This window comes from Molossus molossus, unplaced genomic scaffold (assembly GCF_014108415.1).
Source record: "Molossus molossus isolate mMolMol1 unplaced genomic scaffold, mMolMol1.p scaffold_m16_p_19, whole genome shotgun sequence".
In the NCBI taxonomy this organism is placed as follows: Eukaryota; Metazoa; Chordata; class Mammalia; order Chiroptera; family Molossidae; genus Molossus; species Molossus molossus.
This window is the reverse complement of record NW_023425354.1, coordinates 43,473,214-43,495,882: the sequence shown is the minus strand read 5'-3', so window position 1 is coordinate 43,495,882 and position 22,669 is coordinate 43,473,214. Positions and strand designations below refer to the sequence as shown.

At 48.3% G+C, this 22,669-nt stretch overlaps 1 protein-coding gene across 2 annotated transcripts in view; it reads right to left on the bottom strand.

Moving 5' to 3' along the window:
- The window catches only part of RAP1GAP2 (RAP1 GTPase activating protein 2), a 191,076-nt gene that overhangs the window by 40,438 nt on the left and 127,969 nt on the right, over positions 1-22,669 (bottom strand). The window contains exons 4-11 of one of the 2 annotated variants that reach the window (XM_036269199.1): positions 22,256-22,291; positions 18,428-18,472; positions 17,643-17,675; positions 17,105-17,317; positions 15,853-15,956; positions 4,193-4,271; positions 3,549-3,602; positions 1,009-1,092 (exon numbers count right to left, since the gene is read on the bottom strand). In XM_036269199.1, the coding sequence (XP_036125092.1) occupies positions 1,009-1,092; positions 3,549-3,602; positions 4,193-4,271; positions 15,853-15,956; positions 17,105-17,317; positions 17,643-17,675; positions 18,428-18,472; positions 22,256-22,291 (648 nt within the window). The remainder of the gene's footprint in view (positions 1-1,008; positions 1,093-3,548; positions 3,603-4,192; positions 4,272-15,852; positions 15,957-17,104; positions 17,318-17,642; positions 17,676-18,427; positions 18,473-22,255; positions 22,292-22,669) is intronic. The other variant, XM_036269201.1, reaches the window with a different exon arrangement.

The window sequence follows — 22,669 nt, the reverse complement described above, 5'->3', positions numbered from 1 at the left end:
TCAGAAAAGGAAGTCAGCTATTATGTAGACACACACATACACACGGGTTGGGGGGACCCACAGATAATAATGAAAGGTACTATCAACCTACCATTAGGGCCAAAACTTTTATTCATTCACTAATTCATATATGAAAAAAGCTGAGTGTATTTATACAAAGTCATCATGCTAGGACCCTGCATGATACAAAGATAAAACGAGTATGGAACCTTCTTTCATCAAACCAGGTGAGGAAACACCAACATGTTCAACGGGCTACTTCTCAGGATGTTAATAAATATTCAACAAAGTAATAGAGTCTTTACCTTGGAGGTTCATAGAGGCTTTAAAATGTGTCTATACAACTGAACCCCCTCCACATCATTTGTTCACAGAATACTTCACCAGACTGTGTCTCACGGAACACACTTTGAGAAACATTACTCGTCCAACTAACTCCAAAGTGGCATTAAGTGCTAAAAGAGACAGAGGAGGGGGAGTAGTGGTGCACTGGTCAATTTTTAACAACCAACTCTCCAAATTGAGAAACAGAAGCCCTGGTGTTTGCCAATTACCATGGTGTAAATACTTCTGCCATGGCTGCATTCCAGCCCCAAACATGACGTTGCTGAACTCGGATTTGGTAAGAAATGCACACAACTGGCCCCTGCACGACAAAGTCTGGGGGGAAAAGGCTAGAGAGCAGCGTGGGCTAATCCATTCCCCCTACTCCGCCTGATTTTTCTTGTGATCAACAGCCTGTAGATAATGATGAGCTGAGGTGGCCAGGAAGAATTGGGATCTGCTGTATGGAAAGCTACATTACCAAGCAAAGGCCTCGCAGGCCTCTGTGTGAGGAGGAGCCTACTTGGACAATTCAGCCCACTCCGGTCTAACTCATCCTTGACGTTGTTGTATTCAGACTATTTAAGAACCTAGTACAGGACTCCTGTACTTGGGGGAAGAAAAAACGAGTCCCCAGTGAGAAACCACAGGATATAGTGACCAGTATGAATTTGTGGTGCTTACCTGCCTGGCTTTTTGATAAATGACCCCAAATTTGAATGTGTTCTTGACATCGTGCTCATCATAGGACACAATCATGTGGGAGGCCTGGAAAAGGTGGGAAGGAAAATCGGATTGTTTATTAATGTGGAGGGAAACGGAAAGCGTGTGCTCCCGACACGGGACACCCACACACGGAGAAGCGGAGAAAGGGTGAAGGAAGAAGTACGTGGTCAGGATGCGGCGCCAAAGGGCTTAGCTGGGTCTCAACACCTGAGCGTCCCCCGGTAGTGGCCAAACCTCTGGATCACTCATTCCATTCCCATCCAGATGTGCCAGCCAAGAACGGGGCACACAGAGTCCAGCAGGACTCGGGGAACTGAGTCCACTGTTCGACCTGTGGTGTAAAAAGTGAACCCAGGCCCCCAAGACTGGTAAGCGAGGATGACACTGGCCCCATCTCCCCCTGTAACCAGCAAGATGACTTTGACGAGGCACAGCTCCTGCTGGGACTTTAACCCCCTCACCTCTAAATAACAGGTCTAAGAGGAGACCCCGTTAGGAGGAACATACCCTAACACAACATGCAAAGGGCAAAAAAAAAAAACGACCTCTGGTTCGATCTAATTTTCTATTGCGCTTCAAAGAATTGGTATGTGAGGGTCAGAAACACTAGACTCTAATTTTGAATCTGCTGCTTTTACCCGTATGGCTTCAAGTGAGCCACTTAACTTCTCTGGGCCTCAGTTTCCCCATCCATGAAATGGAGATATGTGGTTGTGGAGATTCGTTGAGACCAGGCACAGAAAGTGCTGAGCACAAGCAGCTACCATCATCACCATCATCATCATCATCATCTAGGTAACCCCCCAGAAAGATTAGAGTGGAGCCAGCTCTGCGGGGAAGAGATTTGGAGCTATCGGGATACCCTCTGCAATAAAACGGAGAGGTCCAACCTTGTGTTGGGCTACGGGAGAAGCAGACTGGGCACGACTTGTTGGCCGCAACGTGGCCCATGTTAGGTCACATCTCCCCGGGAGGCTCTCAGCTCCCGGAGGAGATGGACCCTTGTCAGCTGCCCCCGGAAGAGGATGGCCGGCCGGCCCGGGAGGGAGCCACCCACTCGCTCCAGGATGAGTCAAGGACCAGAGCAGGTGCCCTGCATGGAAGAGGCACCCAGCCGTGGAGACCTTCCAAGGAACGTTCTAAACTCTGAATCTGATAAAAACACACACACATCCCGGCCAGATTAACATCCCCGCCGGCCTACGCCGGCCTCCCATACTGAGAACGTGGAAATACAGCTACTCCTCCACCACTGGCCGGGCAGGAGGCTTTTCCGAGTCAGAGAGGGCGATGCAAGTGGGTGCCATCCAGGGCTCTCGGGGGCTCGACGTGACAGCAAACATGGCCCAATTTGGGGTTAAGTTCGGCCTTTATGATGGGGTTTTACTGTTGGTTCAACCGCACTAATTCAGCTTTAATTATAAAAGGAAGGGCGGTGAATGATGGGCGGTGTTCAGTGGAGTGCAGCACAGCACCGGGAAGTGCCCGCGGATGCCCGCGGATGCCCACGAATGCCCGCACGGCTGACAGGAGGCACCTGAGGGGAGGGCTCCGGCTCCTTCTCTGCGCAGGAGAGGACCGTCGTTAGCTCAACCACTGCACAGGGGTAAATGGAGTGTCCTGTCCAATCGTGAACACTTAAGGTGTTCGTTCCAGGGGGTTCTGGGTGCCCAGCCAGGATAGGGCCACTCTTCTCCACCAAACGTTTCACCCCGTGGTTCCTGGTTGTCAGAACTGGGACTCGGAGCATGGACCGAACCAGCCCCAGCTGCCCACAGCGCCGGCTCGGCCCAGCCCTGCACCCCGTCTCTCCAGACCCCGCCGGCTCATGGAGAAGCAGTGGGTACACGGGGTCCTGCCCGTGGCCCCTCTAAAGCAGTTCACTGTCTGTGGGTGATTCAGTCTTGTCATGCCGTAATTGTTCCTGAGTGGGTTGTTGGCTCGTTTCGTTTTTATCGCTCCTACCCCCATGCCCACATCAGACCCGGGGTCAAGATCAGGACGGTCGTAAGGAATCGATAACAGAGATCCAGCCAGTGTATTCACTAGGGCCGAGCAGGGGCCTGCCAGGCCTCAGAGCTGCGGTAACACTGGCAATGAGGAGCCGCAGTCTGGCTTTTCCATTTTTACAGGAGGTGTGCCTTCTGCCCCCTCACTCCTCCATGATGGCTGACCAGCCCCCACACCCCCTGCCAGAGGCAGATCACTCCCCACCCCCGCCGGCCTCCGGGCTGTGGGACAGAGTGCGGGGGAGAAGCTGGGATGCTGCCGCCCCCACAGAGCTGGGGGCCCACCCGGGCAGGCCGGACCCAGGCGTGGCTGACAATGGGTTCCCAGCGCACCAGTTCGTGAAGGGTTGAGCAAGGAGAGGGGAGACGTGGAGATTTGTCACGGAGACCCCACAAAGCCCCGCCAAGAGACAGAAAACTTTCCCCAGAGCCACAGTGCACAAATCCAGGCCAAGCTGCAGAGCCCTGGATAAGGGGTGAAGGTCTCACCTTGGGGTACAGGACAGGGCTGAATTTCAGTCCCACTGCGTCGTCACAGAAAGCCTAAACGGGGAGAAAACACACAGTTCAGGGGCCACGTCCTGCAGAGCATCTGGGCTCCTTTGCCCACTGGGGAAAGGAAACGGGGGGCCACGACCTGCGGTGTCAGGAGGCCGGGCAGTGAATTCCGGCTCTGCTGCTGAGTGACCAGGAAAGAACCAACCTTCCCGGGGTCTCCTGATGAAGCGAGGCCACTGAAGGTACTGGGCACGACTCTGCCCAACATTCCTGCTCCCAAAGTGCGGGTCCAACCCAGCTCGGCTGACCATCCTTCCCATCCCACCTGGCTGACTCAGTTCCCAGTATCCAGAGCAGCGGCACAGGCCTTGCCTCCTGAACTAGCTGCGAACTTGGGGGCAGAGACTATGATTATACGGAGCAGCCTCAGCAGCGAGGATGGGATAGGGAGGATGTCAGAGACAGGGTCTGCTAACAGCCCTCCCCCACCCCCATTTATGCAGCAAGGGTCAAAGAGTCCAGTGGCCTTCCCCTCTCCAAGGGTAAAGCCCGCCCAGGACGAACCTGCACCCCCGCCCCAGAGGCCAGCCTGGGCTCAAAGAGGCAGTCACCTTCCCTCACGGTCTGGCTTTTACCTTTGCAATCTGAGGGATGCTGGGCAACTTGCTCAGCCCAGCCAAGGGGATCCGTTCGTGCACGGTCTTCACTTTGGACCTGCAAAGAAGAGTGTCCCTGAGAAATGGAGCCAGTGAGGACGGTGGCTAAGATCATGCCCGACCACAGGTAGGAACACTCACATCGTGTCTCCCCTGGGTCACAGCTGCCTCATTCACCCAACCCATGTGTTGGGCACCACACTCAAATGGTGGGAAAATGAAATCCTACTTAGGTACCTCACAGGAGGTGGATACTTAAAGGACCTGCCTGGTAAAACTGTCCCAAACCAAAATATGGGAAGAGCAAACAGTCACCTTCAAGTTCACCATTATTTTTTGGTTTCTTTGTGGGTTGTGTTGTCTCAAAGAATCGGGCACAGCTTCTGGATATATTTGGGTTCTCGCATGCAACTAAACCTTTATGAAAAGAAACTCTAATATTTGAGAAGCTGGAGTTACTCCAGATATAAATGGGATGAAAGTTGCTTTATAAAGGGATTTACCATAAGACTCTAAATTTATCCTGTTCCCACTTCATTTAGCTCATTATGAAAGTGCTGCATTTTACGGAAGGCTTTTCTGTATCTGCTGAGATAATCACAGGGATTTTAATCTGTAAATCTGGTGGATTACATTTCTGTTGAGCCATCTTTTCATTCCATGGGTAAAACTCTACTTGCTTATGTATTATTTCTTCATCTTGCTGAATTCAGATTTTTTAAAATTCTCTCCCAAAGATATTTTTCCATCTATCTTCAGATAGAGTGGGAGGGAGAGAGAGAAAGAGAGAAAACCATCGATGTGAGAGAGACACATCGATTGGCTGCCTCCTGCACGACCCTGACTAGGGCCAAGGACCGAACCGCAACTGAGGTACATACCCTTGACCAGAGTTGAACCCACGACTCTTTGGTCTGCGGGCCGATGTCTAACCACTAAGCCAAACCAACCAGGGCTTAATTTGTCAATATTTTATTTAGAGTTTCACATTTACACTCAATAGCAACACTGGCCATTCCACCCCCCCCCCCCCTTGTACTTCCCTTGTCAGGTTTTAATATCAGGATGTTATTAACCTCATAAAATTGCTGGGGAGCTTCTCGTCCTTTAAAAGAGTTTGTATACCATAGATTTTCTGTTCCTTGAAGATTTGCTAAAACTCAACTGTGACATCTCTGGGCCTGTTGCTTGATACATTGGCCAGCAATTCAGTTATTTAATGGTGAGTATTTAGGCTTTCTACTCTTTATTGGATAAGTTTTGGTAATGTGTGTGTGTGTGTGTGTGTGTGTGTATATATATATATACATATACACATACATATACATATATATACACACATTTTTTTTTTTATTTCTCACCTGAGGATATTTTTCTCTCTATCATTAGATAGAGTGGAAGGGAGGAAGAGAGAGAGAGACAGAGAGAAACATCGATGTGATAGAACCACATCGACGGGTTGCCTCCCGTACAACCCAACCAGGGCCGGGACGAACCGCAACCGAGGTACGTGCCCTTGACCTGAATCGAACCCGTGACTCATCGGTCCGAGGGCCAACGCTCTAACCGCTGACAAACTTGCCAGGGCAGTAATGTATATTTTTCTATAAAATTATCCATCAAGGGCATTGATATAAATTTGTTTGGGGATGCTCTGAGGCCTTCACCCCTATTTGCAGCTGTGTCCCTGCCTTCACTGCTGTAAGGCCATCGTGCTTTCCCTGTGTGTTCCTCCATCAGTCCTCGTGAGGGGTTTATCTGCATCTTTCCAGTAGATAGCTTTCAGTTTTGTTGATGGTCTCTATTCTTTGTCATTTTTGCTCTTTACTGTGATAGCATGTTCTTGTCTTTTTCATTCCCTTGCTTCTCTTTCCTTCGGGTTTTTTCTATTCTTTTCCTAACTTCCTGACCCATGTGCTTACACAATCTTTTGCCTTTTTCATGAATGCATTTAAAACTATATATCTCCCCCCCCCCCTTTTGCATCCCACTGCATTGGTACATAGTATTTTCACTGTCATTTAGGTCTAAAAATTTTGTCAGTTCTTTTGTGATTTCCTCTTTAGCCCATGAGTTATTTACAAGGGTTTTTCCTTAATTCTCCAAATGTATGACATTTTTCCTTCAGTATTTTAATTGTTGATATTTTTTTTTTCTTTATTGATTTTTAGAGAGAGAGGAAGGGAGAGGGAGAGAGAGAGATAGAGAAACATTAATAAGAGAAAATCGACTGGCTGCCTCCTGCATGCCCCCAACTGGGGATCAGGCCCACAACCTGGGCATGTGTCCTGACCAGGAATCAAACCAGTGACCTCTTGGTACATGGGTCGATGCTCAATCACTGAGCCACACCAGCTGGGCTTAATTGCTGATTTCTAATTTAATTTTCTTATATTCTGGGAACATAATCTGTACAGTATTAATTATTTGAAATTTATTGACTTAATGTATAGATTTTTTTTTTCATGTTCTATGTGGGCTTAAAAAGGATGTACTTTTTTTCTTTTGTTGCATTCAGGAAAGTACATTATAAAATCAAAATTTTTAATTGTAGTGTTCAAATCTATATCCTTACAGTTTTTTGTCTGCTTTGTCCATCTGTATATCAGACATGTTACTGAAATCTCCCATTAGAACCAAGGATTTTTCCACTTCTCTTTATATTCCTAACAGTTTTTGCCTTATTAAATTCAAGACTATGTTACTAAGTACAAGTTTACAAGTTCAGGACTGTTAGATCTTCTGGGTGGACTGTTCTCTTTATCATCATGTAGGCTGAGGACTCTGAGGGGTCTCGCAAAGGGCATCTTTCCTTGCCCAGGTTATGAACACGTTCAGAAACAAACAAACAAACAAACAAAAAAATTAAGAGTAAGGCCGTTGGACGTCAACATTTAACTCCTTTGTTACTGATAAAGGCCAAGAGGAAGCATGCAGGTTAGTGTGAAGACGAAATGAATCTTCTAACTAACCCAAGAGTTACCCACCCAGTCACAGGCGGTGCTGGGCAGGGGCAAGCTCCTCTCACGGGGTCTGCTCAGGTGCGACTTTAGTCCAGGGAGCAGAGGGAACCCCGGATGGCAGCTAGCTCCAAGAAGGAAAAGGGAAGAACACAGCTACACATGTCAAGTTCTTGTTTCCAAATCCACCTAACAGAGAGGGCGGAGAGAGCCAGGGGTGTTACACAACAGTGCTCCTTCCACGCAACAGGCAACATCAAGAGTGGGAAGAAATGTTCCCAAGTTACAAAGAAGTGTTCCGTTTACCCCGCTAACGCTTTCTGTCTGAAGTGCTATTTTGTCTGGTATTAATATTGTTATGCCAGCTTTCTTGATGAGTATTTCCCCAGCATATCTTTTTTTCATTTTTTTTTTCATCTTAAATCTTTCCATATCATTTTCCTTTCGGTATGTGCTTTACAAGCAGAATTGTAGCTGAGTTTTTAGTTCAATCTGATCGTCTGATATTTTCATAGGCTCTTTATACTTATTGTGATTACTAATGTATTTTGAATTATTTTTATTATTTGGTGTTTTTTATTACCCAGTTCTTTCCTTTTTTTCCATCTTTCCTGCCTTCAGTTTAATAGTTTTTTAAATAGTCTTTTTATCCCTCTGCTATAGATTCTACTTCTATAACTTCTAATACACACATCTGTATACTTTCACAACAAACTCTAAATTTACTTGCTCTCTCTCTCTTGAGGCGGGAAAGATAAACAATAACGACTGAACCCTTCCCGACCCACTGCCCTTCCTACTTTTGTTTATAAACTTAGTTCGAGCCTCTTTAAACACACACAAAAAATTACTTTGTTTCCAGTCAGTAATTAAATTTATCAACATAGTTTACCTATCTTTGCACTTATTAATTGTATCTTTTCTCTTGGTTTCTCTTTTCTTCTGGCTGATGAACATCCTTTACTAATTCTTTCAGGGAGAGTGTGTGAGTGGTCATTTCCTTCATTGTTTTATGTCTGAAAACAGTTTTACTTTGTCTTTGCGAATAGTTTTTCTGGGTATAGAATTTTAGATTAAAGGGGTTCTTTGTTTCTTTCCTTCAACATTTTCAAAATATTGCCCTGGCCAGTTTGGCTCAGTGGTTGGAGTGTTGGCCTGCAGACCAGAGAGTCCTGGGTTTGGTTCCCGCTAGGGGCATGTCCCCCCCCCCCCAAAAAAAAAAATTCTTTTTCAAAATATTGTCCCATTGTCCCTCTGCTGATAAGAAAGTGTCCCATAGCTGATAATAAGTCTGCTCTTATGAATCAGCTGCCTCCTGCATACCCCCTACCAAGAATTGAGCCCAAAACTCCGTCAAACGCCCTGACCAGGAACTGAGCCAGCAAACTTTCAGTGCAGGGACAATGCCCAGTCAACTAAGCCACAGGTGCCAGGGCCTCTCTTTATCTTTGATGTTCTAATGTTTCACTTCAATGTGTCTGGAAGTTTTGTTTTTAAATCTTGCTCAGCACCATAGTATGTGCTTTCTTCCTTCAATTATGAAATATTATCAGCTGTTATTTTTTCTTTGGATATTTCTTTTCCACTGGCTTCTCCATTCTTTTCTTCTGGAACTCCTTTGAGACAAATGCTGGGGCCTCTCAGTCTATTATTCACATATCTTATCTTCTTTTTCATATAGTTTATCACTGTATCTGAACTGTGCTCTTGACAAATATTCCCCACATATCTTATCTTCTTTTCCATATACTTTATCACTGTATCTGTACTGTGCTCTTGACAAATTCCTTGATGAATTCCAATTCATAAATTCACTCTTTGACTATAAAAGGATTGTATTAGACTAGATTTTATCCCATGTATTAAGTTTGTTTACTTCAACAACTATTTTTTATTTTCAGTAATTCCAATTGTTCCCTTTTTATACCCATGTATATCCATTCTTGAGTCATTTCTATTCATTCACTGTATCATAATTTATTATCCCTTTTATAGATGCTATTCTTTATTTTTTGAGGATCTGCAATATATTTAAGTCATTCTGAAAGAGTACTATTATTTGCATTCTGTCGGCATTAAATCCATCTCTCATTGGTTGAGGTTTCTGGCTGTCTTTCTTACGGTCAGTTTTCCCTGGATATTTTGGAATTTTCCACCCATTTTTCTTTATCCTCGGGGCAATGCACCCTGGTTCCAGTTCCCACCAGGCCACTGGTTAGCACAGCTCTTCATATTATACAACCTGATGACCTGGATAATCACCTCTGATGATCACCTGAGTCATCAAGGCAGCCTCTCGACTCACCTTCCCTCCAAGCCATTTTCTTTACTCTACTCAGTGTTCATTCCACAGTGCAAGTCTGAGCTTGACACTCTCCTTTCAGGAGCTCTCCTACTGCTCACGGGATCGAAGCCTAAGTGCCTAGACAGAGTTTACACATGATTTAGCCTTTTCTTACCTTTCCAGCACGACCACTCCACCTGACACACATTTATATGTATTGTACACATGCATACCCACACTCCCCATTCAAGCTCTCTTGAACTTCTTTCATTTATCTGTCTTTGGATCACCCTCCCTAGCCTCTAATAATCCATGTCCATAGAAGAATATGAGTAAGAATAAGGAATAATATTATCAAATAAATTTGGAATGCTTCTTATAGCCAGGTAACAAGGGCTTATGCCTCACATATCCTTATCCCCAGAGAAAGTCTGGCATATATTATTATGCCTTGGTTAAACAAACACTGAATGGATAAATGAATTTCCTAACATTACTCATTTTTGCATTCCTAAAGTAACTCTTTCTTGGCTATAGTGAATTATTCTGTTAATAGACTGCTTAGAATTGGTATTTTATTTAGAATCTTTACTTCTATATTTATAAGAAATAGTGGCCCCTATTTTTCTTTCTTTTTTCATTTCATTGGTCTGATATTTTTCATGAGCAGCTTTTAAGCATTGTTAAATTAATTAGGATGCTTTCCATGTTTTTTTTCCTCTTGAACGGTTTAAACAACATGAAATCTGTTCCTTATGAGTTTTAAATAGCTACCTGCAAACCATCTAGATCTAGAAACTTTTGGAGACAGAATTCTTTGCAAACATTTCAATTTATTACCTAGTTATTGATCTGGTCAGGTTTTTAATCTTGTGCTAAATTAGTATACTTTCCTAGAAAGACATCTGTTTCTAATCAAATTTCCAATATATAATGTGAATTGACCATGACACCTATTAGTAATTGTTTAATCTTCTTCACATCAATGGTTATATGCCTTTTCTAATGCCTAATTTTGTGGATTTTTATTTTATGTTTACACTTTACTAGTTAGTTACCTATTTTGTTGGTTTTTTCTTCTAAATGAAGTATATCTTTTTCTACGTTGTATGTAAACACATACACACACACACACACACACACACACACACACATATAGCCTAGATGTATTTATAAAGTCTTGTATTCATTTTATTTCAAGTTTATTTGTTGGCCTTAATCTTTGCTCATTCCTTCCTCTTATTCTCACTAGGTAAAAATATTGGTAATTACAGCAGCAAACTATTGTTGAGTTGCTACAATGTATCAGGCCCTGGTACATAATAAGCATTCAATAATTTTAAGGTATGGATACTACCCTAATCATTTCATAAAACAAGAAACTAAGGCACAGAGAAGTTACTAACAACTTGGAACTATTATTCTTTCATATTTAATAAGAAGCTATTTACGATAATTAATTTTCTTCTAAATGGACACAACCCATCAGTTTTTATATGTAATATTATAAATGTCATTATTTTATAAATATTCTATATTAAATATATTTATAAAAATCTTTAGCTTCTTCTTCTTGAGTTCTTCTTTGGCCCAACAGGTATTTAGAAAAGTGTTGAGAATATTTATTTCTAAGTAGTTAAGTGGGTTTTTAAACATGACGTTGTTATTAATTTCTAGTTTTAGTATCAAATTGTAAGCAAATGTTTGGCAAAGTATCTGCTTTTTGAAATTCATAGAGATTTACTTTGTGCCTCAGAAGATTGGTCCTCAAATCTACCTGCTATCAAGAATTATCTCAAGATTTTTAAAAATAGAAATTCAGACTAACAATTCAATTAAAAAAGAAGCAAAGTATATAAACAGACTGTTCACAGAAAATAAAGACATGTGTTCCTTAAATAAAGGAAGAGATGCCCAACATCCTCCTCTAAAATTACTGTAAATTCAAACTACACTAAGATACCATTTTCACCTACCAGATTGGCAAAAACCCAAATGTTTGACAAAATATTCTGTTGGAGAAGCTTTGGAAAAAATAAGTAGTCTGATATATTGCCAATCGAGGTTCAAGTTTATCGAGTTCCTACAGAAGGCGATTTGGCAGTATCTGTTAAAGGAAGAATGCATGTGTTTTCAGCCAGCCTCTCACTCCTGAGAGATTGCTTTAATCCATACAAATTGACATTTGTACAAGGTTATTTATTACAGCATTATTTGTGATACCAAAGTGCTGACAGTGCCGTTAACAGGGAATCTATTCCATAAATTCTTCCACATCCACGTAATGGAATACTACGCAGCAGTAAAAGACATGAAGATGCTCTCCATGTACTAATATGGAAAGAACTCTACATCTATTATTAAGAGAGTTAAGTTACAAAACAATGTTGTATAGAATGTGAGGAATGAGAAAGACCCAGGAAATATGTTATTATTTATGTCTTTGTAAGTCTTACACATTTCTATTCAAATATACATACATGGGCATGTTTAAATTGTTATTGTCTTTTAAATGGTTGGAGCCTAGAAGTCTGGGTTTTGTTTTTGCTTTGCTCCAACATGATTCTGTGGCAGCACATTCATAGAAAACCACCGATGTCCTCACAATCAATATGAATATTCCATAGGCACTTGAAAAGAAGCAGAAATGTCTTCCTCTTCCTCCTCTTCCTTTCTCCTCCTCCTTTTCCTCTTCCTCCTCTTCCTCTTCTTCCGCTTCTCCTCCTCCTCTGTCTTCTTCTTCATATTTAAACGTGAAAAGGAAGAAATCTTTTCGGGCTTGTTATTTGTTTCCAAATTGTGGGTAGATCTTGGCTCCTCGCATGGCACGTACAGAGGCTGTTAAAATATTCTTCCTAGATTTAAGGCTGAAGAGCTGGTTGTTATAAGACACCAGTGAAATAATCCAGAAGCCTACAAGGACTGAGGAAGAGTCTGGGACGGGAGTGACGGCCAGCGGGGGAAGTCCGTCTCTGCATAATTTCTCCTTTGTGTCTGGTAAAGCCACTAAGCCCTGGGGCCAGTTGTCTAGGTCTGGTTTTCAGTTTGGCCTGGCCATCACTGCAAGTACACGATGGGCCTGTCCAACTTCCTAGCTGGTGTGTGGCTTCTCTCCGCCACCCTATCCGCAGCTTTCTCTGTGGGAGGGCCACATGTGGGCTTGCTCGGGCTCCTCGTGGCAATGATTTCAAATACTGTTGGCTCAAAACAACACAAGTGATTCCATGTGGAAAGACCCTGTCTGTTCCAGGGCTCACCTCCACTTCTACAGAGTCCAGGACTCCCCCAGAATCTCCAATTTCATGTATTTCCACCTTACACTGCTTTCTAAGGAAGGGGAACTGGGGTTCAATTTCACCTACATGATAGTCCTAACTGTCCCATAGATTACAAAAGAAAAAAGTCAGCATGTGATGTTCCTGGCATCTTTCTCCAGTTTTCAGTCCTGGTGCAGCATTTCTGGTAGGATCTAGTATTAGAAAGAGGTTAGATCCGTATGTTCAATTGTCATCCTCCTCAGAAGTCCTATCCAATCTGGGTCTGATTTTTATTAAGAAAGGAAGCAATTTTCTATACAGAGGTTCACCTACTTCAAAACCCTATTTGGACAGGAGGGTTCAGGTACTGCTCCCGCAGAAAATTGCTCCAGTGATTTAACAGATTCTCCTGCCTTGCAAATTTTTAGCCAGGTGAACTTCAGTTTTTCAACAAATTGCTTCCTTTTTTTAATTAAAAAAATGTATTTACTGCCCTGGCCAGTTTGGCTCAGCGGTTAGAGCGTCGGCCTGCGGTCCGCAGAGACCCGGGTTCGGTTCCCGCTAAGGGCACGTACTTCGGTTGCAGTTTGTCCCCGGCCCTGGTTGGTCGTGCGGGTGGCAGCCACTCGATGTGTCCCTTCACATCGATGTTTCTCTCTCTCTCTCCCTTCCTCTCTCTCCCTCCCACTCTATCTGTACAAAAAATGGAAAAAATGTCCTTGGGTGAGGATAAAAAAAAAAAAAAAAAAAAAAATGTATTTACTTAGAAGCATTCAGCATGCCAACAGAACAGCCGCAACTTCTTTTTGCAATTACAGAGTGGTATTCAGTTAACAGAACAACTATTTCGTACATTCCCAGGTCTCAGGTTCGATCCCCAGTGGGGTGTGTACATGAGGCAACTGACTGATGTTTTTCTCTCACATCAATATCTCTCTCTCTCTCCCTCCCTCCTTCTAGAATCGATGAAAAACATATCCTCGGGTAAGGATTAATTTTTTTAAAAAAGATACTGTACAGTTAAAAACAAATTTTACACAGCCTTATATTTCAGTTTTCTTTAAAAGGAGCAAGTTGTGTACAGGAGGATTAAATGCTTTACAGACAAGAAAAAAAAAACCTGCACTAGAACCAACTTATTCATCATCTTCATCTTCCTCCTCATCATCCTTTTCATCTTCCTTGTCTTCCTCCTCTTCCCTCTTTTTCCTTTAATCCTCACCCGAGGATACTTTTATATTTATCTTCAGACAGAGTGGAACAGAGGAAAAAAACATTGCTACAAGAGAGACACATCGAGTGGCTGCCACCCGCACAGCCCCAGAGGGGCCCGGGATGAACCGCAACTGAGGTACGTGCTCTTGGCCAGAATCGAACCCACGACTCTTTGGTCCAACTGAGGTACGTGCCCGTGGCCGGAATCGAACCCGCGACTCCTTGGTCCGCAGGCTGACGCTCTAACCGCTGCGCCAAACCGGCCAGGTGTCTTCCTTCTTCTTGCTTTTTTCAGCCGTGAGGATTCCTCCTTCGCTGCCAGGCCCTCCTACAGCTCCGCACCAGCAACACCCTTCCCTGCCCTTCCCTGGGTGCCCCCTGGACTCAGCACCTCCTTTCCTCGGGCCACTGGTCACCTGCAGCCATGTGACTGCGCATCTCCCTGGGGCTGTTGCAGCATCACCAGCGGACAGGCCGGATGCTCTCCCTTGATTCCTGGACGATACTCAGAACAAAACAAGAAAACGGCCAAGGGTGGCCTCGTGGGTGCACGGGGTTCCTGGAACTCCTTTTTGGTTTCCCTCCAGGAGGGAGGTCCATTTCAGAACGGGCCTCGGGGCCTTTGCCACGCCTTCCACTCTCCCTTCTCCCCAGCAGACAGGTCTCCAGCTCTCGCACCGCTGACAGGACTCTAGAAGCTGACAGCACTGGCGGCGGCTGCCGCTGCTCCTCCCGCAAGGCTGCACAGAGAGCGCCCGCCTCTCGGCTTCTGGGGTCTCCTTGGCCCGTGTTTAATTATTGGTCTTCCCGCCACCTGGCCCCAGGAATCGGGGGCAATGGGCAGCACAGGGAGAGAAGGTGCATGCCCGGGGCCCCCACTGTGCCCGCCGCCCCCATTTTGTCAGGTGAGGGACAAGCCCCGTTTGAAAAGGGGGCTGGCTCCCCCAGCAGCCGCCCGCCTGCTGCTAAAATGCTTCCTTTCTTATTAAAAAGCAAACCAAGACCAAACGGGTGCTCACGACTTCCTGGTACCGCCCGCCTCTCCCGTGGCAAGGCCATAGCAAGGCTGTGTGTCCCTGTCCCCTGCCACAGTTATCTCAAAATGTGGGCCCCCCAAAAATGTTATTGTTCTTTTCTAAGTGCCTTCAAGGACTTCCAGTTCCATCCAACAAATTGGGGTTGGGAGCTGACAGGTTCACAGGTCCCTGCTGAGCCCCGGCACTCGGCCTTCGCCCTGGCCGTGGCTTCTCCACCAGCCCACCAGGACGGAGAGGAGGACTCAGACTCCGTGCTCGCATAGCATCCTGTGCCGGTCACTAAAATCACACCTGTGACACATACTAAACTCCTGTCTTCCTCTCCCTCTAGACCGTACGCCTTTAAAGAGGGACCACGGCTCAGTCATCATTGCAGCCCAAGCACCGATCACAGTTCCTGGTACAAAGGAGGTTCCACAAGCCAGGCGAATTGAACCAAACAGAAACCAGTTCCATCCCTGCCGTGAGGACGTCACAATCCAGAGAGGTCCCTGGCTCAGCTGCTAATCAGCGCCCCTGCTGTGGCCATCACTCCATCCTGGGGACCCAGCCTATTCCCGACGCTTTGGGATCTATGCTTCCCAACTGGACGCACCCCACCGGCAGAGCCTCTCCCAGGAGGATGGGGTGTGTCTCCGCAAACTGAACCGTCCCTACTTTTCCTTCCCTGTTCCCCACAGCCAGAGACAGGCAGGTGAGGGCAGGGTCCGTGTGACCTTGAGACCAGGACACCACTCTGACTCCCGCAAACAGTCAGCTGGCATAAACACCGGTCTCCCTGCCTGGCAACTCGAACATAGCCCGGTCTGTTCCCCCCAGCACACCCAGACAGGACTGGTCAGACTGGTATTTCTGGGTGTGACCTCCAACAGCAAAGCAGCCCCACCTGAGAATAATCCGAAGGTACTCAATGCCCTCCGCCTCCTCGCACTTGATGGACAGGAGCAAGTTCCCCAGACTGCTGCCAGTGCAGTAAAAGTTTAGGTGATCCTAGAAACAGAAATCAGGAGTTAGCGGGGAGGAGGGGGACCTTCCAGGCATGGCTCCCAAAATCACCTCCTTCAATGGGAGTGAGAAGCCCCATAGCAAGGAGGAAGAGAAGGATGCTACAGGTGAGGGGGAGGGGAGGAGGGGAGGAGGGGAAGAGGGTCATAGTAACAGGTTCCAACTACCAAGTCCTCAGGCTGTCTGCGCCAGGCACTGGGCTAAGGGCTTACTTATGACCCATAATCTCCTCTAACCCACTTCACAGATGGAGAAAACACGTTCAGGGAGGTTAAGCAACAATCAGGGTCACACAATTAGTGGGCAGGAGATCCAGGATTCAAACCCACACGTCTTGGCTGAAGCTCAAGTTCTTCGCAAGACTCAGAGTCCAGGGCCTGGCCCCCAGGGAGCAGCCCCTGCCAATGCAGGCTGTTTGTGGGAACAAGGCCAGGGGGAGCCTGCCACCTCCACCCAAGGGCAGCAGGGAGATCTCTGGACAGTGGGTCTCACCCTGGCTCAGGGAGCCCGCCCCAGACCTGCTGTGTTAGGATGAGGCCCTGGAATCTGCATTTTAACAAGGCGGGGGGAGGGGCAGGGGCATCCGTCTGTCTCCTCCCTGTGAGACAGCAAAGCTGACTTAGGCGGGAGACTTCCGGAATCTGCCCTCGGGACTTCTGGAACCTGGCGAGTCTGAGGGCTGACTGTATTTAAAGAAATGTAACTGTCACTGTTAAGCAATCAGAGGCTCACAGCACATCATCCCGTGTAAGTACCGGGGGACCTGCTTGAGTGAGGACCTGAGAGATTTGTACTATTTAGATGGAAACGGAGACTTCGGAGGTGTGAGAACATGTTTCTTGTTCCAATCTTCACCCCCCCCCAAAAAAAAAACACTGCCCGCCTAGAACATTTGCTGGGGGTGGTCCCCACAAGGACCCGCCACACGGAGCCTTCCAGACTTCTGCAAACCCCGCCCCCTTGCCCAGGAGCAGAGCCAGGCAGACCTCTCCAAGGAGGACAGAGCAGGCAGCGAGGAAGGGGGTGGGACCAGGAAGGAACAGAGACCGGGAGAGGGGGGCCCTAGAGACGATGCGGGGTTCCCCATGCAGGCCCCTCTGGCAGCGGTTTTCACCAGGGCCCCTGGGCCTCACCTTCCCTAGAAAGTGCCTGCGGTAGGCCCTGGCCTCACTCTTGCTCTCAAGCTTGTAGCCGAAGGTGCTGGGGCTGAGGCCGTCCTCCTCCTCCTCCTCACAGACGCTGCTGCCCAGGGAGGTCGGCGTGCCCACGTTCTCCGGGTCCTCGATCCAGTAGCCCCCAAACTGGGGCAGGACGATCAGGGGGTATGGGCCTCCCTTCTCCACAACCTGGAGGCAAAGGGGGAGTCTTCACCGCAGCCTGCCCTGGGTCTGCAGGTGGAGTGGTGGTACCCCCACCTCTGAACTACTCCGCGGTGGGACCCCCACATATGAGGCCAAAGGCGGTAACATAAACTCCTCCTCCAAGCCCCGCAATATCTCCAACTTCGGTACTCCTGATTTAAATATTTTAAAATAGCTGAAGTCACAAAGGGCAAGAGGCCTCAGGCCCTCAAGTCCCAATCCCAAGGTTCTCCGGCCATTGGGCAGGAAGGGGACCATCACCATCAGCTCCCCCAGCCTTGCCCCAGAGACAGATCCAGGGGGCTCCTACCTCGTCGATGCTGGGGTACGGGATATAGTCGTCCTGCAAGACAGACAGACAACGCTCCATTAGTCCCAGCTTCCAGTCCCGCTCCCAGGGGGGGAGGAGGAGTGCTGGCAGCCTGGCAGGCTGCACCAGAACTTTGGACATGTCGGCGGGAAGAACACTCAACGGATCACAGCCTAGAGGCAGCTCTGGGCTCTGGCTTCTCCTGAGTTCTTCCCGGAACTGACAGAACCTGAGTGCAAAGCGGCCAGCGGAAGATGCACAGAGGAAGGGAGACGCAGGACACAGCGGCGCTGAACCTCACACCCCTACTGACACTAGCTCGTCCCCTAGGAGGCTCCAACAGGGAGATGGTGCTGGTCCCACCCAGCACCCCCTCCAGGCAAGGGGCTGACCTCCAAGTGATAACTGCACCCCGGGCCTTGGAAACAGAGCCTGAAGCTGAGAGCTGATGCCTGCTGGAGCCTGCAGTGTGGAGCCTGACACCCCCAAACACTGCGCGTGGTTCACCTACAGGAGCCGTGTTGGGGAGCCAGGCTGAGCTGCAAGCCATGGGTCCCCCCGAGGCCTCCACCCCAGCCTACTCTGAAGCTGCCATGAAACCAGTGCCCACCTTGCTGCCCACCATGCTCTGGTCAACAAGGTGCAGCCACTTAAGTGGCTGTTGGTGAAAATTAGTCAGATGGTGGAAGACAGCAGACCCCAGCATGCAGGCCGCTCCCCTGCCTTCTTCTGGCCTGGTCCCCTCACTGGGCCCACCTGGCTGCCACTTCACCCACCCAGCCCACCTTGTTCTTCTGGGGTCCTGGCTTCTGCTCTTCAAGCTTGATCCCCTGCAGAAACAAGGAAAAGAGGATCCATGGAAAAGCAAGGGTCACAAAACAGAGACCACACGGAAAAGTCCCTTGAGGGTTAGTAAAATAACAGCAGAGGCTGCCACATGCTGGGCCCTTCGGCGTCACACGCTTTGTCACACTCAGACCTCACAGCAGCCCAGGGGAGACAGCAGGGCAGGGGGTCGAGAGCAGGGACTCAGCCAGATCACCAGGGTTCAAATCCCAACTCTATCACTTCTGACCTTATGACCTTGGGCAAGTCACAAAACCTCTCTGTGGCTCAGTGTTCCCATCTGTAAAACGGGAATGACAACGGCACCTGCCATAGTGGTGAAGGTTAAATGTGGATCGTGCGTTAAGCCCTTGGAGGAGTGATTGGTGTGTAGTAAAGGCTTTCACGAGCTAGGCAGTATCAGCCTCACGGTGCAGAAGTGTCTCCCCCAGGCTCTCAGAGGATGAGGTGAGGAGCAGAATGGGAACCCACGTCTGTGGGGGTCAGAGCCATCACCCTGGACCTCCTGCCATACCTGCTCCACCACGTCCCTGGTGGGAGGACCCATGGGTGGCAGGCAGGAGACCCGGGCCCGGGCCTCACTCTGCCACTGTCCTATGAATGGCCCTTGACAACGTTGAGCCTTCTGTAGCCCTCACAGCTTCATCTGTGAAGGGAGGATTCTGGCACCCGCCCTCCCCTCTCACAGATACTGGGACCCGGCTGGATTAAAGAGCTCCCCGAGGCATCTGGGAGACACACTGCGTGGAACAGTGCTCAGTCCATTAGCCTGCAGCCAAGTTCTGACTTAACTGGGTTTCGTGGGAGGAGAGCACACGGTGTTCCCAGTTTTGTGAATAAATCCAACAAGGGTGCGAGATGGCGGGACAACTAGGACAAACAGGTCCCCTGGGGGGAGAAGAGGGCCGGAAGCAGCTGCTGCCAACCACAGTATAGCACAGGAGGCGAGAACCTTCCACAGCACACTCCCTCTGTCGTCTCCTCTGACGCCCTCGGTACCTTTAACCAGAGGGGAAACCGAGGCCCAGGGAGGAGGCTGCTTGCCTCATGTCACACAGCTAGTGAATGGCAAAGCCTGGATTTGAAGCCAGGCCATCTGTCCACCAAGTGCGTGACCAAATCCCAGAGCCCTGGGGGCTCAGGGTTCCTGCTCACTGGGCGGATTTGGACGGGCTTCCGGACTTTCTGGGCAGAATCACCTGCAGCACTGGGCAGGTGGGTGTGGGAGAGCCCCGCCCACCGGGCAGGTGCTCCCCTCCCTACACGGGAGAACTCCACTTGGGTGGCCCCGCAGACCCTATCCAGGGAAGCAAACTGGGTGGACGGAGAAGGGTGTGAGGTCAGAAGTTTGTTTTGTTTGTCGTCCCAGCCTGGGAACAGCCCCTGGGCAGGAGAACAAACCTCCTCCAGTCCCCTCCCCTCCCCCACTGCCAGGCATTGGGCCCACTCCCCTGGGCACAGAGGAGGATCTTAATAACTTGCTCATGATAATGACACAACCACTAGTAATATTTTTCCCTCAAACAGTCCCTCCTCTTCCCCATCCGTAGGGGAACCTGGCTTTCCAGGGAGGACTCCGCTTGCTGGCTCACTCACAGCCGCAGCCCTCCCGGGAGCTCCACCTGCGTCTCAGGACGGCAGGGGGCACCCTACCTGCATTCCTCCTAGTGCAGACCATCCCTATAGAATCCTCCTTCCTTGTGCCTGAAGCATCTACTTAGGGTTAAAAGCATGATATAATGACCAAGCCTTCTGGCTCTGAAGCTACTTACTAGCCATGAGCCCTGGAGTGTTTTATTTTATATCTCTGTGCCTCAGTATTCTCACCTGTGAAATGGGGATGATGATTATGATGATGATGATGATGATGATAACAACAATAATAATATACCTACTGCCTGGGGGCCTTATTAAGAAGAAATGCGAGCCCTGACCAGTTTTGCTCAGTGGTAGAGAGTCACCCCTGGACCAAAGAGTCGAGGGTTCGATTCCAGTCAAGGGCACGTACCTCAGTTGCGGTTCGTCCCCAGCCCTGGTTGGAGTTGTGCAGGAGGAAGCCAGTTGATGTGTTGCTATCACATCGATGTTTCTCTCTAACTCTCCCTCTCTCCCCTTCCCTCTCTCTCTCCCTCCCACTCTATGTGAAGATAAACAGAAAAATATCCTCAGGTGAGGATTAAAAAAAAAAAAGAAATGAGATAACAGCTGTCAATCTCTGACCCCAGACAAGTGCTTAAAATATATGTGCTTTTACATCATGTTCTTCACACTCTCTCCACCTGTGTCAATTAAACCTTCTGGACCTCTCCCCACATTCCCCGGGGCATCGGGTCTTACCTGTGAACCCTGACCCTTTGGTGATGACTAATCACAAAGGTCCCCAAATCCACACTAGACACTGACTGCTAGGCAGTACCTACCAAGTACTCACACCTATTATCTCATTTCATCCCAGCAACAATACAAGTGGGTATTTTTATTCTTATTTTATAGAGGCCATGATATTGTGACTTATAAGAAATACATATTTCGGTCTTTATCCCATTCCTGGCACAGAACTCCTAAAAGCCTTGGAATTTCTTAAGCAATAAGAACAATGAGAGCATCTGGGAGCGTTTTCTGTTCTAGGATTTGGCCTTTTGTCCTTGGATCTGCAATAGTTCCAGCGCCATAAAGATGAAAGGGGTGTTATTCATAAGTTTGTGTTAATGAGTTTATGTTAACGAGGTGACTTTGGGGATTTTCCTAAGGATGCGAGCTGGTTGACAGGGAAACCATCACATTAAAGGGTTGGAGGTTGAGACAGTCACCAGTGGCCAATGATTTAATCAATCATGCCTAAGTAATGAAGCCTCCATAAAAACCCAAAAGGATGGGGTTTGGAGAACTCCTGGGGCTGGTGAACCCGTGGAGATTTGGGGAGAGGGGTGCATTCAGAGGCCATGGAAGCTTGGAACCCTTCCCACACACCTTGCCCTGTGCCTCTCGTCCATCTGGCTGTTCCTGAGTTACATCCTTATCATAAACCGGTGATCTGGTAAGTAAACTGCTTTCCTGAGTTCTGTGAGCCACTCTAGCAAATCAACGGAACCAGAGAAGAGGACAGTGGAAACCTCCAATTTATAGCCAGTGGGGGTAGCCTGCCGGGCAGTGCCCTTACCCTGCAGGATCTAACGCTAACTCCAGGGAGACAGTGTCAGCATTGAGCTGAATGGTAGGACACCCAGCTAGTGTCGCAGAACTGTCTAGTGGGGGGAAAACAACCACACATTTGGTGTCAGAGCGAGGGGAGAACAGTGCTGTGAGTGGACAAAACACAGGCGCGAGAGGCTTAGAAAGGGGAAGGAATTTGGCAAGCCAGTGTTAGTGCAGAATTTGAACTCAGGTCTGTTTCTCGGCCGCCACTCTGCCCTCCAGACACAAGAGGAGTCCCCTAAGAAGGAGTTTTCTTTTCCAGGCGTTCTGTCCAACCCATTCGGGGGACATCTCTCAAGCCTTCCCCACACCCGTGGGGTTGATGGCATCCCATCTGATCTGTTGAGGCTTCTATTTTTATCTTCTCCCTGTTGGTCAGGCAGGAGCCGTCCACAATCCACTGTGCCACCCAACGTGGAAATGGCCTCAGGCTGTCCGGGCCATGGGGACAGTGAGTTCTCTCTTCTCTGCCCCTCCCTCCAAAGGCCCCGTGGGTTCCGCCCGGTGGTGTCCCCGGAGGGCAGTGCAGCAACCCCCCCAGGGGTCAGCGTCCCCACTGGGGGGATGCTCACCTGCATCTTCTCCAGCATCTCGAAGAACTCCGCCGACTGAAAGACAAAGAGGGAACAGAAAGATGGGGTGTCAGCCAGAAGGTCTGCTGAGAAGACCGCCTCCCCGACGGTCTGAACGCTTCCTTCGCCCAGGGCTCCCCGGAGACAAAACAGATTTGGATCAAGAGAGAGGATAATTTGATTTGTTCTGGAAGGCCAGAACACCCCAGACCACCAGAGAAAAAGTAAACCACGTGGGGCCGGCAAATGGTCCCGGGGAGGGCAGCCACTCCATCTCTGTCAAGGCCTGTGGGGCCTCTGGGAAAATGCACGTTCCCCAAAACGTCTGTCAGCCCTGGGACGCGGCCTCCAGCAGGGCTCATGTCTGGGATGTTTTCAGCCCAGCAGTGGGGCCAAGACGTCCACCGCGAGCAG